At 42.6% G+C, this 16453-nt stretch overlaps 1 protein-coding gene across 1 annotated transcript in view; it reads left to right on the forward strand.

The window, feature by feature from the left end:
- Positions 1–16453, forward strand: part of LOC124619484 (PHAF1 protein CG7083) — a 133996-nt gene that overhangs the window by 25845 nt on the left and 91698 nt on the right. Inside the window, exon 6 of the mRNA XM_047145898.1 lies at positions 4802–5018. Coding sequence (XP_047001854.1) covers positions 4802–5018 — 217 coding nt within the window. The remainder of the gene's footprint in view (positions 1–4801; positions 5019–16453) is intronic.

Raw genomic sequence — 16453 nt, forward strand, 5'->3', positions numbered from 1 at the left:
GCTTACAATTGGGCTTCACAGGGTTGGCCTTCTGTACCCCTCCTCCAAAGATTATTCCTGTTTCAATATACACAGGATGAAGGGACAGATAAGCTCACAGTTTGGTCCCTTTTAACTTCAACAACCATACAGCCAACCCATATCGCACATTTACACACCATGCATGCTGATGTTCCACCTGACGAAGCTAATGGGGATTGTCAATAGACCAGTAGTGCTTCTTTCAGCAGTTTATGTGGGCATATTTAGTAAATGTGGCTTCATCAATAAACATGATACATCTGGAGTATCCTGTCTTAATGCCCTGTATAGAAGTTAACACAATCCTCATAATTGTTTCCATGCAGCTCTTCATGGAGAGCGATGTGATAGGGATGCACATTTGTTGATGGAGAATGTGTATACACTTGCTTAACTCGTGCCCCTTCCTCGTGTGATTGCATAGGAGCTAATGTGTGGATCAGCTGCAACAGCAACAAGAACATTAATTGCCTTCTTCTGTCTTGACTTGTTTCCTTCTGTTACCTTGTCTAGGTGTTACACTACCATTTTCACATAACTGGTTGAAGAGGCTGGTATATAATTGCTGATATCATGGATGTCTATTAGGACATCTTGTTTCATACACTGTACAAGATACAAACTGCATTCTTCGTACACTCTCCATACACTATATCATCCACTCACTACATAGTGCTTGGACTGACACACACCAACTGATTAGTCACAGCAAGTCACAGTGTGCTCAAGGAATACACAAGCACACTTTAAGCCAACGTAACAATGAACATCATCGTACCTAACAACTACACAGGTTGAACAGTACAAATGAACAACATTGTACCCAGCAACTACACAGGTTGAACGGCACAAAACAAGTGTCAGTGTGGAAACTTTGCTCAGTACAATGTTTTGTAAAAGACTCACACTAGACTCCTGCAACAAACACCACTGACATTCTAATTTAGCTTACTTTTAGTTTGTTGTTGTCAATAGGCAATACTCCATTAAAAAAAGATGTGTGTGTATGCACAATAAATACATTTTCTGAGTATTATTACAATCTGTTGGCTGGCTGATAATTAATATGATCCCCTGACTACTAGTCCATTCTTGAAAACTGCAGGTCAGTTGATTTCTGCAATATTTCTTGTGCAAGTTTTAGGTGACTAATCCTGTGTATTACACATACCCTGAGAGCACAATTGTCTCTTTATAGGTGTGGAGCACTTTTTAATCTCTTCGGCAAATACAAAATTGATAAAATTCCTCCTTGTTTTCTAGCTATTTTACTGTGTGGAACACTACAAAAGGCAGAAGTGTTGCAAATAAATTATTTGTAATGGTTGTCCACTTACTTTTTCTTTTTTTTTTTGGTATGATATACTCAATGCCTATTACCATTGCTGTTCTCCAAACTACCATTAATAGATGTGTTATCTTAGAATACAGGCAATTCTTATTGGAAATGATCATGGTGCTATATATTTAAGTACAGGGTGTCTCACAAAAGATGACCAGGAGGATTCCTCGGGTCGTGCGGTATTCAGCCACCGGCCGCCACCACCACATCTGCCAGCAGCCCACACACCCGACTATTGGCCACTAATCTGCCCATAGTCAGCTGCATATGCACTTCCCCTGAGTTAAGCGTATACAGTTTTGCCATCTGTTTAATTTAAGATTACATTTACTTACAGTAGGTGCTCAAAATGATGTCCCTCTGTATGGTAAGAGCAGCCTGACATCTTATGAAAACATTTGTAAACACTTGACGAATTTTAACTGCCAAAATCTGGAAAAAGACTAGTCAAATCCTGTCTTCCAGTTCTTAGAGTGTGTGGGGACTGGTTGCATACACCTTGTCTTTCAACATTCCCCAGAGATAAAAGTCATACAGATTTGTATCTGGAGAACAAAGAGGACAGTTGACTATCCTGTCGTCAAAAACACTTCGTATTGCTGTCATAGAAACAGTGGCGATGTGTGGACTTGCATTGTCCTGCATGAAATAAACATACATCTTTTCATTAGAGATTAGTTACCAAAATAAGGATGCAGTATATTGTTCACATACCTGTTGGAACGTATTGTTTTGTGGAAAAAGAGTGGTACAGTAATCCGTTTTGCGCTAACTGTACGCCACATTCCTGTTTTCACATCATGCAGAGATTGTTGATGTAATTTGTAAGGGTTTTTGGAGCTCCAGCATCGATTTTTCTGAGATTTACGTACCGTGACACATGCAGCCATACTTAAATTATAAAAAACACGCATCTCAGAATCAGCTTCCCCATCATGCACAGATTGTAACAGCTGGTTGCAATAACGATGTTGAGCAACAGTATCAGAGTTCCTCAGTTCATGCACTACGATTATTTTATATGGTTTCAACGTGAGTGAGCGCACAACTCTGTGAACAGATGCTCTTGACATACCAGTCTGAAGTGTCAAACAGTGTAGAGTTTCTCTCGGACTTCTCTGCAAGGTCTCCACTATCATGTGAAATTTATTTTTGGTTAAAACATGAGGTTCCCTAGACCTTCATTTTTGTAACACAGATCCAGTCTCTTGAAATTTCTTCACTAATCTGCATATCATTGAATCATTGGGAACATGCACACTGGGAAATTTTCATATGAATTCAAGCCTACTTTCCACACACAAATTTGTTTTTGCATAGTTCAACTCAAGAAACACTTGTTAATCCTTCATGTATACCATGCCAAATGGATACTCAACAGGAAACTTAAAACAAAACACCTGATCACTAAATCATACAGTATAGAAGGTACACAAGTGGTTTTTCTGAGGACCAGGCCCAGCGACATATAGGCAGGGAAAGCCATGACTTGGCGCAGTTGCAATATTGATGCATTTGAAAAAACAAAAAATATACCAGTACACTCAGCCAGTGTAGGGGATGCGCGGAAAGTATTGGTGTCCGAGAACTCCTCATAGTGCCAACTGCCAGACGCAGCAGAAACAGATGACAAACACACTGCGTGACCAGTGGACCCCTCCCAGGCGTCTTTTGTGAAACACTGTATTTTAAATTTCTCTCTTTTAGCCAGATAATGTGAGCTCTCCATGCCAAGATAAAAGCCTGTACGCATTAGTCTGAGTACACAGTGTGACAAAGAAATTCATCAAATTTTTGTTTAACTGAAATGTCCGATAATGGTAATTTTCTGTCTCTCTTCATCTGACTTGTGAACTTTATATTAGGGAATGGGGAAGAGCCATAACACTATTTGACCAAGTCATGGATGTGTCATCAGCACAACAAAAGAGTAATGGCAGACTTGATTCCCATAATAAGTAATTAGCCACAACAGGATACACTGAAATATCCTTAGTTGATTTGTTGGTCTTTTGTAAAGTTTTTTTCATCTCACAAGAAGCATGGAGTAATATGAATATGCTAGCCACTTGCTGGCCTACTCAGTCCTTCATGCAAGAGAATTAGCATATTTCCTATGATTTTTGTTTCTTGTATATAGATTTAAATGACATAACAGCAGCTGTTACACAAAACAGAGTAAAATGTGGGAAGATAGGACATCTCATAACTCTATATCCAGCAGCTGTTGACAGTTGAAGGCTGAAGGTGTGGTATCTATAAAATGTCCAAGTCTTACAAATGTATTTCTGCAGAAGTCATTCTTTAAACATGAATTCTATAGTTTGTTCAGGAGCTCCAAAGTCATTGGAGGAAAGGTTGCAGAGTCCTCAGTAGTTCACAATGACATTGTATATGGCAATTCCCATAATTGGTTGAGTCTAGTTCACACATTCCTTTTTGGAATGAATTCCTCTTTCATAATAATGATTTTTAAATTGTATTTATCTACAGGTAGCATGTCACCTCAATAAATAAAGGCAAATTTCACCAATCAAAATATAAATTGCACCTAGACAGATGTATCCAAAAAATCATAAATATCATATTATTAGCAGAATCAAATAATGGGAAATTCAGGATCGAATAATGGCAATACTATGGAAGGATAGATTGCTACCCAACACATAATGGAAATGTGAGTCAAGGACAGGCACATCATTTTGTGTGTGTGTGTGTGTGTGTGTGTGTGTGTGTGTGTGTGTGTGTGTGTTTTGCCTAATTCAGAAGAAGGCTTTTTGGATGAAATCTTACTTGTTTAGGAGTCTTTTTGTTGTGCCTCTCTGCGACTCATCATTTCCGGTATACAGTGAATAGTGGCCTTTCATAATATTGTCATATTACTAGCAACTGAAGATTGACAATCCAGCAGAGAGATCTGTAACACCTTGTTGATACATTATGGTTAAGTTCTATGTCTGGCACCATTCTTCTTAGGTGTTGAAATTATCCTTCACAACTTGCCATACTGAATTCAAGTACTTAATCCAATTTGAAGGAAGACAGTCTAGGATCTCATGGATTTGGAGGTCATGTCATCGTTTGAGAAATATAACTTTCAATTTACGTATTGTTGCTTCCGATCCCATGAGTTGCGGAGGTGTTATATTAGTGATGGTGTGCAACCATAATGCAAGTGTTGACTGCAGTGACAGTTCTGATGCACTCTTGAAGGTGATCATCATTCTTGTTAGTACGGCAGCTGCATTGCAAGACTGGGTCACAATACCCAATTACTGTGTACACTGAGATGAGAGATGTCTAACTCATTTTTGATACTGCTAAATGCAAGTGTATTGAATAAAGTGAGAGCCACATTTTAACTTTTTGTACTCAAAAAGATTCAGTTGTTAAATTATGATACATAGCATAGAAGTAACACTCTTATGTCTTTGGCAGCCAGGTTATGCACATGGCCTGGGGTCACTGCAGTTTCCTAATGGATCTTCACCGGTGGTCTCTCGGACATCAGTGTACAGCGGTAGCAGTCTGAGTGAATGTCGCACACCGCAGTTACCACTGTGTTGCTACCATAACCACCTGTATCTGGAACGTGCAGAGGTTATTCGGGAGAGACTAACTACATGTGGCCTTCGTTTGCATCTCTTCACTGAAGGTAAAATAATCCATTGTCCCTTAGTTGTTTAAGTGTTGAGTACCCAATATTGCAATCTCCAAAATAGCTATATTTAATAATCATAATTTAGAATTCTGTTCTGAAATAACTTGGCAAGTTTAATAAAAGGTTAGGAAATATGTGATGCAATTTTATAATAAATTAATTGGAAGCTCCTTAGTGCCCAAAACGAGCAATATTGATCACATGAATTTTGGTTTCAAATTGGACTTTCTTTTCAATTAAGTGTATGGTATGATCTGCAATTTTTAAGATATTGCTATCCTTGCTGTCTATGTTTTTGTGTGCTCTTACTTACGTAATTTACTATCTCTATTATCTGCCCGAAGTGGAAGATGAGCTTTCTTAGTGTTATGTGACTTTCCTTATTTTGAGTGTTATAAACTAACATTACAGAGTTCTCTTACTGCAGATGATGTTGTGAATTTAGCAGCAAAAATTCTGTGCATTTCACATGTTTATTTACACACTTAAACCAACATCTGGAATTTACTGCATGAGAGTCCATGTATACCTTTTTTTTCTTTTTAGTCTTGCGCAAAATTGGTGCTGTATCATCAGTTATAAACTAAATTTGTGCTTCTTAGATATTTGTGGCAACAGCAGCCTCATTAAAAAACAACTGCTCTGTAATATTGTATATTTAGGTAGTTTTTTTTTTTAAAAAAAAAAAGAGAGATTCCTATGACTGTTGTGCATATCTTATTTCAAAGCAAATTGTGGGCTACAGTCGGGTATTCTGTAAATTTTGGCAGCAATATCTTGTTAGGAAATACTTTTCTCCATTCTTTCATCCATTTATTCTAAGCTATTTCCAGCCAAAAAGGCAACACCTGCTTTCCTACAGTAATTTTCTGCAGTCTGAGTTTGGGCTAGGCCTTGAATGGTATACTTCACAATTGGTTGTTGAATCTTTACTTTTATCTTCAATATGCAATTTTTATTATATATTGTAAATGGATAGATAAAAAATCTACTTACCAAGCGGCGGCAGGGGAACACACACACACACACACACACACACACACACACACACACACACACACGCAAAAGGGTTTAACTTTCACAAGCTTTCAAAGCCAGAGGCTCCTTCTTCTGGCAGAAGAGTTGAAGGTGAAGGAAGGGGGTGAAGGGAAAGGACTGGAGACGTTTGTTGTCCTAGTGTTTAATGTGACAATATATTTTAGTTATTTTGTTTTATTTGCCTATACTACCTGATAACTTACAGCATTAAGACATGACGATTTAGTTGTAACTTATATAAAAATGAATATTCAGAAAGAAGTTGCAGAAATGTAGTGTTAGAAATATACCAAACAGAAATGAGCGATCAGTGTGTCAGTTTGTTACAGCATCAGACACATTCACAGATACCATTACACATAACAGTAACTCCATCTTCACTCTTGTCACCATGAAATGAAAACTATTAATCACTGACAAATTGTCTGAGTTCTTTGAAATAAACACAATATTGAGCTGTAGTAAGCTCACCAACTAGTTGGGTTTTATTGTAAAAAAGAGAGATGTACCTCCACAAGTTCTCCCATGGACCAACATCAGCAAAATGGAGGATGAAAAACAGCTGTAATGTATTTTGTAACTGACGTAGTGTAGCAAGCAAAGAAAGTAAGTGCAACAAAGATTTAAAAACTCGTGCACAGATCTAGGCATTTTTGTTGCCTAGAACAGGCGTTACTAATATTGCAAGTCGCAAAATTCTGCATTTAATGTTACATTGCTCATAACACGGAAAGACATTTGTAGTATGTAAATATTTCTATCACCATTCTAATTTCACTCTCTCCACTATTGTCATATCTTCGGATGGAGGACATGTTGGTTTTTTATTATTGTTTCTTTCATAATTTTTTGTACAGTTTTCATTTTGTTTGATTTTAGGTTAACTTGAGAAGGTAAGGGTAGAAATATATTGCAATTCAAAGTTATTTGTCACCTTGAAGTAATCAGGAAAACAGATTTAGACAAAGTGACATGAAGCAAAGGAAAATGACTATACATAATAACTTTGTTTCACATATCCTGCAATATTAAAGTAGCGTTACATGTAGTTTTCAGTAATACATTAGTTTTCTTTGTACATAATCAGTTTAATGATTCCTTTTATTTTTATCTACTCATGAGGTTGGATTATATTTTTCACCCTGGATTAGAAGTTCCTTTGTGCTGCTCCACCATTTGATCAGGTCTTGTGAAAGACTAGGGAAAATCAGAACCAGAGCCTTCAACCACATAAAAAAAATTTTCTTACAGAACCTTGGTTTTGAATGCTTTTAAAGCAGCATTTTGTCACGTTTGTGACTGAATGCTGTTATAGCAAGAGCAAACATGATTTATGGAGCGTAGTACCATGTAGAGCAACATGTAAGATACAGGCTGTGTGTAACACTGAACACATTGACTGGACAACAGTAATACAACATAAAGAATAGGCCACACTTGTTTGTGACTGCTTAAGTATTACTGTTTCCTTGGTGGTTCACCAGAGCACACCAGGGGCCAACCAAGGTGGCACCTCTAAGTGGGAGTGTGAACTGTATGAACGTGCGATCCCTGAAATAATATGCATCATAAGCAAAGGTACAACACTCCTACCTTCTAGGGGGTGGGAAAGCCATGTACATACATAAAAAACTAGGCATGGAAAAATTGCATGACAGAAAAAATGCACTGATACTGGAAAAAGAACACGGGTACCAAAAAAAGCACTGATATCAAAAAATCACTGGTACCGTGGGGATAAAAGCACTGATCTCACAAGCCACTGAGATTACGAGTCACAGAAAACACCAGTGATGGCGCTGATGTCCATTTCATCAACTGATGACAGGTGCTGTAGCATGTGGCAGGCAGGCACTGGCGAGTAGGAGTGGAAGCGGTGAGGGGTGGTTTGGTGTGCCGTTCTCCGCTCTCATGAGAGGCTGTATGGCAGAATTGGGGATAGCACTTCCATAGTGATGTCCTCATTGAGGTCATCACCAGAGGCATCAACATGGGGCGTCGGACACAACAGCCGCACAGGGCCCAGCAACCAAGGCGGTGGCGGCTGCGGCATCAGGTGCAGCAGAGACTGCACTATCAGTGGCAGTAGAGAAGTGGTGCAGAGGCAGGAACTCAAGACAGCAATCTGCCAGGCAATGACCCCACTGTGGCGTGAATCAGACCATCTGTGACACAGGAACAGGTGTCAGTGGTGGCAGGGGCAGGGTAGGTGGTGGGCTCTCCAGAACAGACACTGCAACGCATGGCCGCAGCTGGACGAAGTGACCGAACTTCCAAATGTTAGGAGTGTGGAAGAAGCACAGGTGCTTTACGAAGGCAGGAACCTAGTTCTGTTGTTGGCCAAAACCGTGAGCCCAGACAGGAGCACCCGGACGGAACACTCGTGGAGCAGGCAACACCTTTGGAGGTGGCGTAGGATGCAACAGCTGAAGGAGGATCCGTGGCTGGGGTCCATGTAGCTCTTGTCCCCCACCAAATTAAAATCGTACAAGCAGTCTAAAGGAACTTCCGGGGACATATTTCTGTGACTGAGTTTTAAATGTCCAAACCATGCATTCGGCCTCACCATTAGATTGAGGATGAAATGGGGGAGCTGTGAATGGCAAACACCAATAGCCAGGCAAAAGAATGCAAATTCTTGAGAAACTAACTGGGGACCATTATTAGTAACCATGGTATATGAAAGCCCCTAAATTGCAAAAATCTTGGACAGGGCCAAAATAGTGGCTGCTGCAGATCGGACAGGCAACATGCCATCTAGGGAAAGTTGGAATAGGCATTCAGTACCATGAGCCAATACTAATTTAGAAAGGGTGCAGCAAAATCGACAACTAGAAGCTCCCACGGGTGGTGCAACGTTTACCAGGGAGAGAAAGATGCTCGTGGGGCTGCCTGTTGCAGAACATTGTGTGTGCAAGCAGTGATAAGCCGCATAATGTCCCCATCTATGCCCAGCTAATACATATGTCGACAGGCCGAAGCTTTGGTGCGAGAGGTCCACCAATGACCAAAACACAAAAGCCACAGTATATTATGGCTAATAAAAGAACCCAGTCAAACACAGAAGGCGGTGCTGGAGGGAGAAGTAATTATGCAAGGGACCAAAGGCACAGCCCGGGGGATTTTCTGGCCAACCATACTGCACACAGGAGAGGACCTGACTAAGTAGAGGATCCACCACAATGGCTGAGGTGATTGTGGCACTAGAGATGGGAAAACCATCGACCACTTTCTGATTCTCAATATCTAACTAAAAACAAAGCTATTCATCCAGATTGAACAGTAGGTCTGGCCCAATTGGAAGGTGACATAAGGCATCGGCATTGGTGTGTTCCACTGTCGGCTGGTAATGGATCTGACAATGATAATGAGAGATGAGAGAAACCATCAGTGCAAACAACATGCTGCCTTTTGTGTTAGCAGAAGAGCCAACACCGTGTTACGAGTGGAGGCCGAAATGCACGCATTTTAGCTCATGCAGGCTGGCGTGAGGAGGGAAGAACTATACTGACGTGAGGTCTGGAACATGACAAGGAATGAGAATTCAGAAAGCGGACGTAATTAGTTTGATACTTAACTTTAATCCATTAATGATGAACATCGCTCTTGACGGTACATGATTCACAATATTATCTGTTCAGAATACATTCTTGAAGATAGTAATTATAGTAACTGAATATGGCACCTTGCTAGGTCGTAGCAAATGACTAGCTGAATGCTATGCTAAACAGTCGTCTCTGCAAATGAGAGCGTATGTAGACAGTGAACCATCACTAGCAAAGTAGGCTGTACAACTGGGGGCGAGTGCTAGGGAGTCTGTGTAGACTAGACCTGCCATGTGGCGGCGCTCGGTCTGCAACCAATGATAGTGGCGACACGCGGGTCCAACGTATACTAACGGACCGCGGCCGATTTAAAGGCTACCACCTAGCAAGTGTGGTGTTTGGCGGTGACACCACACTGCCTTGTCTGGCACTGAAGCCTAACAACAGGCAAGGCTGTGCCACCCACACCCTGCCATTCGGACCGCAGGGAGGTAGGGACCGCCTGAAAACCTACTCCAGGGTGCACGCCAGCATGCGGTTGTATGCGCCCGTAGAGAGACAGGAGGGGCAAAAGGGTCGACCTCCATCGGGCTGGGGCACCCAACGGGCGAAGACGACATATTGTCCGGAATGGGCAAGAGTTCCCTGTCGGAGGACAACTGGTCACGGGGAACAATCGGCGGCACGTAACCAAGGGGGTGCCCGGTGGCTGCAGCGACGCGTCCACTGCGGGCGTTGCCGGTGGGAGAACAGGCGACGGCGGCGCGTGGCCATGGGGCAAAACGGTAGGCAGCGTCGGTAACACCTGGGGCTGAGGCGAGCCAGTAGATGGGTCCTCGGGGAGCTGACCGGATGGCACCGTCGCTGAAAGCAGACGGCAAGCGCACCTCACCAGAGGCCCCCAAAACCAGATACATAGCGTGTCCAAGGCAGCGAAGAATGCACCGTTCGAGCCAACGACGTGAACCTCGATAGTGGCGGTAGTAGACAACGTCGCCTGGGACAAAAGCAGGTGTCTGCCGCTGCACAGGAACCTGATGCGGCGGATGTAGCAAAGACATCAAGGTTCAATGATGGCGACCGTGGAGCAACTCAGCCGGCGAGCGACCACCTTGGGGCTGAGAGCAATACGAGGACAAAAAGAGCAATAACGCGTCCTCCCGAGAATGCGACTTTTACAACTTCAACATCTGTGACTTGAAAGTCCTGACCAATCATTCAGTGGCACCGTTTGACTGTGGCGAAAATGGCACGGATGTCAGATGTTGAATACCATTGGCCTTGCAGAATGACTGAAATTCTGCGGACATGAATTGTGGGCCATTGTCGGAAACAATTGTCTATGGAAGACCTTCAATGCAAAAGATAGCAGATAACGCTTGGATGGTGGCAGATGATGTCGTGAAAGACAGCCGGACAACAAAAGGAAAATTACTGAATGAATCTATCACAACCAACCTTGGAGCATTCCAGAATGGACCAGCAAAATCGATGTGGAAGCGTTGCCAAGGGAAAGTGGCTTTTGGCCATGCACAGAATTTCCGCGGGGTGCTGACTGTTGTTCGGCACACACCATGCGAAAAGAGCACATATTCGTAATCGCGTCATCAATTCCGAACCAAGTACAGTGCAGAAGAGCAAGTTGTTTCGTTCTCACTAGACCCCAATGTACTTGGTGGAGAAGCTTTAAAACAGAGGACTGTAACGAACGTGGGACGACGACCCTGGACTGATCAATATCAAAACACAAGAGTAAAACACCACGTCGAACAAAAGGTCTCTCCTTGTGAGCAAAAAATTGGTGAACCAACGGGTCCCCGATCCGTGACTTTGACAAGGGCCATTGCGTAGCAACAAAACGCAGGGTCGGCAGTTGTGGCTGTAGCTACACGATGAAAATCAATCGGAAACGATTCAACCACATCATCGGTTTCCGAATCAATGAATATGCAAGCAAGTTTGGAGGAATCAAATGCCCAATCCTCAGCAACAGGCAAACGGGACAACGCATCAGCATTTCCGTGCTTAGCAGTGGACCGATACAAGATATCGTAGCGGTACTGCGAGAGGAAAATAGACCAGCGAATGAATTTCTGCACTGTACGTGGAGGTACAGGCTTGATCGGATGAAAAAGCGATGTCAAAGGTTTGTGGTCTGTGATTACGGTAAAGTGACGACCATATAAGAAGTCGTGAAACTTTGTAACACCAAATACGAGAGCCAATGCTTCTTTCTCGATCTGTCAATAATGTTTTTGTGCAGACGAGAGCAGTTTGGACGCAAAGGCAATAGGGCGATCGTGCGAGCCATCTTTGTGGGCAAGTACAGCACCGATCCCGAAATCCGATGCATCCACCATCAACAAAAGGGGCTTCTGGGGATCAAATGGTGTAAGGCAAGTATTAGAAAGCAACGCCGATTTCAACTGGCAAAAGGCGCGTTCGCATTCCGGCGTCCAGACGAACGGAACACCTTTACGGCATAAGCGATGAAGCGGAGCTGAAATGGAAGAGGCATGCAGCACATATCTGTGATAATAGTTGATTTTTCCCAGCACACTCTGTAGCTGCTTCAAATTCTGCGGCAAAGGCAAGTCGTGTATGGCACGGAGGTGGGTGGGACTGGGATGTATGCCTTAGGCACTGAGTACATGTCCCAGGTATGTCCCAAGACCTGAAATAATGTTCTGAGATTGGCTAAATGTTCTTCTTCCATCTTTCCGGAGATCACAATATCGTCCAGGTAGTTTGTTGCAATAGGGACCGACACACAAACAGTTTGTGGATATTGCTGAAACAATGCAGATGCACACCCGAATGGCAGTCGTTTGAATTTGTACAAACCAAGATGCGTGTTAACCACCAAAACGTGCTGAGATTCTTCATCCACCGGTATTTGCAAGTACGCATCTGCTAGGTCCAACTTCGAAAAATATGTGCCTGGGCACAGTTTGTCAAAAAGATCTTCCGGGCAGGGTAAAGGAAAAGTTGCAACCACTAGTTGTGGATTCACTGTTGCCTTGAAGTCCACACACAGTCTCAATTTTCCTGAAGGTTTTGGCAAAATTACTAAGGGTGATGCCCAGAGAGAAGCCTGCACATGTTCAATTACACCTTGTGATTTCAAATCGTGTAATGTTTTTGCGACCTCATCATGCAATGCGTGGGGAGCATTGCATGCTCTGAAAAATTTCGGTTTCGTGTTTAGTTTCAGTTCCAAAAGTGCTTTATAGTTCTTAGCGCAACCAAGGTCCTGTGCAAAAATGTCTGCAAATTCTTCACATTGACGAGAAACACTTTCTGAAGGCACAGTCGGGTTCACTGATAGGACCTGATTTACTATAGTCAAGTTAAACAACTGAAATGAATCGAAACCAAACAAGTTCACTGCAGAAGAAGAACGTAGGACGTAAAATGACACATTTTGTTTGTACTTTGGATGTTGCAAGAAGGCAGCACTGTCCTAACACAGGGATCTCTTGACCTGAATAGCTAGTTAACTTTACATTTGCAGCACGCAACGAAGGTGTGCCCAGCAGTTTGTAAGTGTCTTGATTGATCAGCGAAACTGCAGGTCCGGTGTCGAGCTGTAATGGTATCACTTTGCCGTTAATGTCCAAGTCTACAAAAAGTTTATTGTCCTGCTGACAACAAGAGCGACTGTCTCGTGCAATGTGAACTGACACTGCTACAAAATCACTTGCGGCTTGACGGGAGTTCTGGCGATGTCGACGCACACTATTTGTGGGACGAACACAGTCACTTTTAGAGAGAGTAGAACTGGGCAGAGATGAATTAACGACATGAATTTCCATGGGCGAAGGTTCGCGAGCCTGAGTATCCGTGGTTCAATTCCAATTCCTTCGTGAAGTAAAGGGCCTGGAATGGTTTTGAGTTTTCGAATTGAGCTTTTTCTGGCAAACACTCTGAACATGTCCTTTTTTATTACAGTAAAAGCAAAGAGCTCGGCGTGACGGGCATTTCTCACGCGAATGTTTAGTAGTGCACCGCGGGCATGATTTGAGCCCTGCATTTGCTTGCCCACGTGGCTGAGAGCCTGGAGGCAGCGGCGCGGCCGGGTGTGAGGGCTGTTTACTGCTCCGTGCAGCTCGCCTGGCGGGCCAGTTAACCTGACACACGGCTGGCGAAGTTTCAAATGATTCCTGAGCAAAGTCAAGTGTGTCCTGCCGATCCAATATGTTCATCACTTGTTGAAGGGAGGGATTGACTAGTTTCAAAATCTGTTCCCTTATACGAACATCAGAAACGTTCTGTGCAATTGCATCACGTACCAAAGTACCTGAACATGGGAGTCCACATTGACACTCAAAAGCCCAATCCCTAGTAAGGCCTTGCAAGGTTGCAATCCACTCCCGATTAGTCTGACCTGCCGTACGTTTTGTATGAAAGAAGGTATACCGTTTCGCAACTACATTGACTGATTGTTTGAAATATGCATCAAATGTAGACAGAATTTCTTCGTAGGACAGAGTTTCTACGTTGCGGTAGGTTTGCACACCGACAGACGACAAAAGAAAAGGCTGCCGCTCGTTACCTTGAATTCTGTAGGCGGTGAGATGGAGTCCAAATTGGTGTGACCACTCCGTCCAGCTTTCCAGTGCAGCATCAAAAGGTCTGAGGGTCAGTAACACCATTTTTACTCCTCATTGCTAATTTTGTGTTAGCAGAAGAGCCAACACCGTGTTAAGAGTGGAGGCCGAAATGCACGCGTTTTAGCTCACGCAGGCTGGCGTGAGGAGGGAATAACTGACGTGAGGTTTGGAACATGACAAGGAATGGGAATTCAGAAAGCGGACGTAATTAGTTTGATACTTAACTTTAATCCATTAATGATGAACGTCGCTCTTGACGGTACATGATTCACAATAGTATCTGTTCAGAATACATTCTTGAAGATAGTAATTATAGTAACTGAATATTGTGCCTTGCTAGGTCGTAGCAAATGATGTAGCTGAAGGCTATGCTAAACTGTCGCCTCTGCAAATGAGGGCATATGTAGACAGTGAACCATCGCTAGCAAAGTAGGCTGTACAACTGCGGCAAGTGCTAGGAAGTCTCTCTAGACCTGCTGTGTGGTGGCGCTCGGTCTGCAATCACTGATAGTGGCGACACGCGGGTCCGACGTACACTAACGGACCGCGGCCGATTTAAAGGCTACCACCTAGCAAGTGTGGTGTTCGGCGGACACCACACTGCCTTGTCTGGCACTGAAGCCGAAGGGTTGAAAAGAGCAACCAGTGGCATGTGATCCACGAGTAAGTGGTATATAGAACCATAAGAAAAGATGTGAAATTTCTTGAGAGCAAACATAGTTGCTAAAGCAGGGACAGCCAAGAACGCGGCATGTGTGCATCACTCCCTTCTGACGTCACACGTCCCCCACTGCCACACCAGCTGACTGCGCGCGCATGCTTGGAACTATGAACATGCCGCACGCGACAGTGCATTCGCGTAAGGAACATCACCCTGCTAGCATGTGGCTTAGTTTCATATTACGACATTTGATAATATTAAGCTCTGTACAACACATCGTGTTGAGCAATACTGAATCTTTGTTGGCTGTTCGTTCACCTACAGAAAAATAACAATAACTCTGGGTTTGAAATTGCATTACACCAACAATATCGTGCTTCTCACATCGTCACTCGTAAAATTCTTACAACATTTAAGCTGAGATATAGAAACAGACTTGAAAGTAGTCTACAGCATGCAGTATGATGTGGAAAAAGTGATTCCAACTACATGTGAAACAAGCAAATTTTGTATTCTGGAACTACTGTACAAAATTTGCAATAACTACATTCTCAACAAAACATATGACAAATACAACAAAATTATCACCATTAATTTAATTATTTTTGGTTCACTGTAGACATAATAAGTATGTATCTGGCACAAACTGACGGTACACGGACAAACGCAAACAGTTTCTCATATTTTCGTCACTCAGATTGCCACGTAATCCTGACTTATTTAGTTTCATAATCGAAATAGACCTTTCGCACACATATGTCGATCCAAACACTGATATAACTTTTGCAGTCTCATTGGGGAGACGGCGAAACTCTTCCCAAGGAAAACCTTCGCAAAATTCCTGGACAGTTTTTACGTAAAAAAAATTTGTCTTTTAAATGGGAATTACACTGCAGATCAATCATTTCCATTTGCAAATGCACTGGAGTACTTTCAACTGAAACGGCAAAGGGTCTAGAAAATAGTTCAAAAACAGATGTCAGACTGGCAGTGTCCTGAAAATGTTAAGAAAATTATGCCTGTAGTTCCTCCAACACAGAAACGAATTCGTCAGAAGTTGTGTTCTCTCTGACTTTAGAGAGCGTAGGGAAATGGGCAGTATTCATTTTCATGAGTTGTTCCTTCCACAATGCGAGTTTCTTATTAAATGCATCCACATTTTTCATCAGATCAGAAATAAGCTGCTACTCACCTTGCAAAGTCTTATTGAGAGCTTTGAAGTGTGCAGTCAGATCAACTAAAAAGGCGAGGTATGCAATCCATTTTGGATCTAATTTTGGCTCTTCTAATTTTGGCTCTGCCTTTCTTTTTTCCTTCAGGAACTCAACAATAGCGAGTCTTAAATTGAAAAATCTTTTGAGGCATGATCCTCGACTTAACCAACGTATTTCCCTGTGGTAAATAACATCTGCTTACTCTTCGTTCAGTTCCATGAGAAACTGTTGAAACTGACAGTGTACTAAGCCATGCAACTTCAAAAAATGCACTATGGTGACTACCAACTTCATCACGTGCTCCAAATTTGCATACTTAGCACAAAGAGCTTCTTGGTGTACAAAACAATGAATTCTG

The sequence above is a fragment of the Schistocerca americana genome, chromosome 6 (genome assembly GCF_021461395.2).
Source record: "Schistocerca americana isolate TAMUIC-IGC-003095 chromosome 6, iqSchAmer2.1, whole genome shotgun sequence".
In the NCBI taxonomy this organism is placed as follows: Eukaryota; Metazoa; Arthropoda; class Insecta; order Orthoptera; family Acrididae; genus Schistocerca; species Schistocerca americana.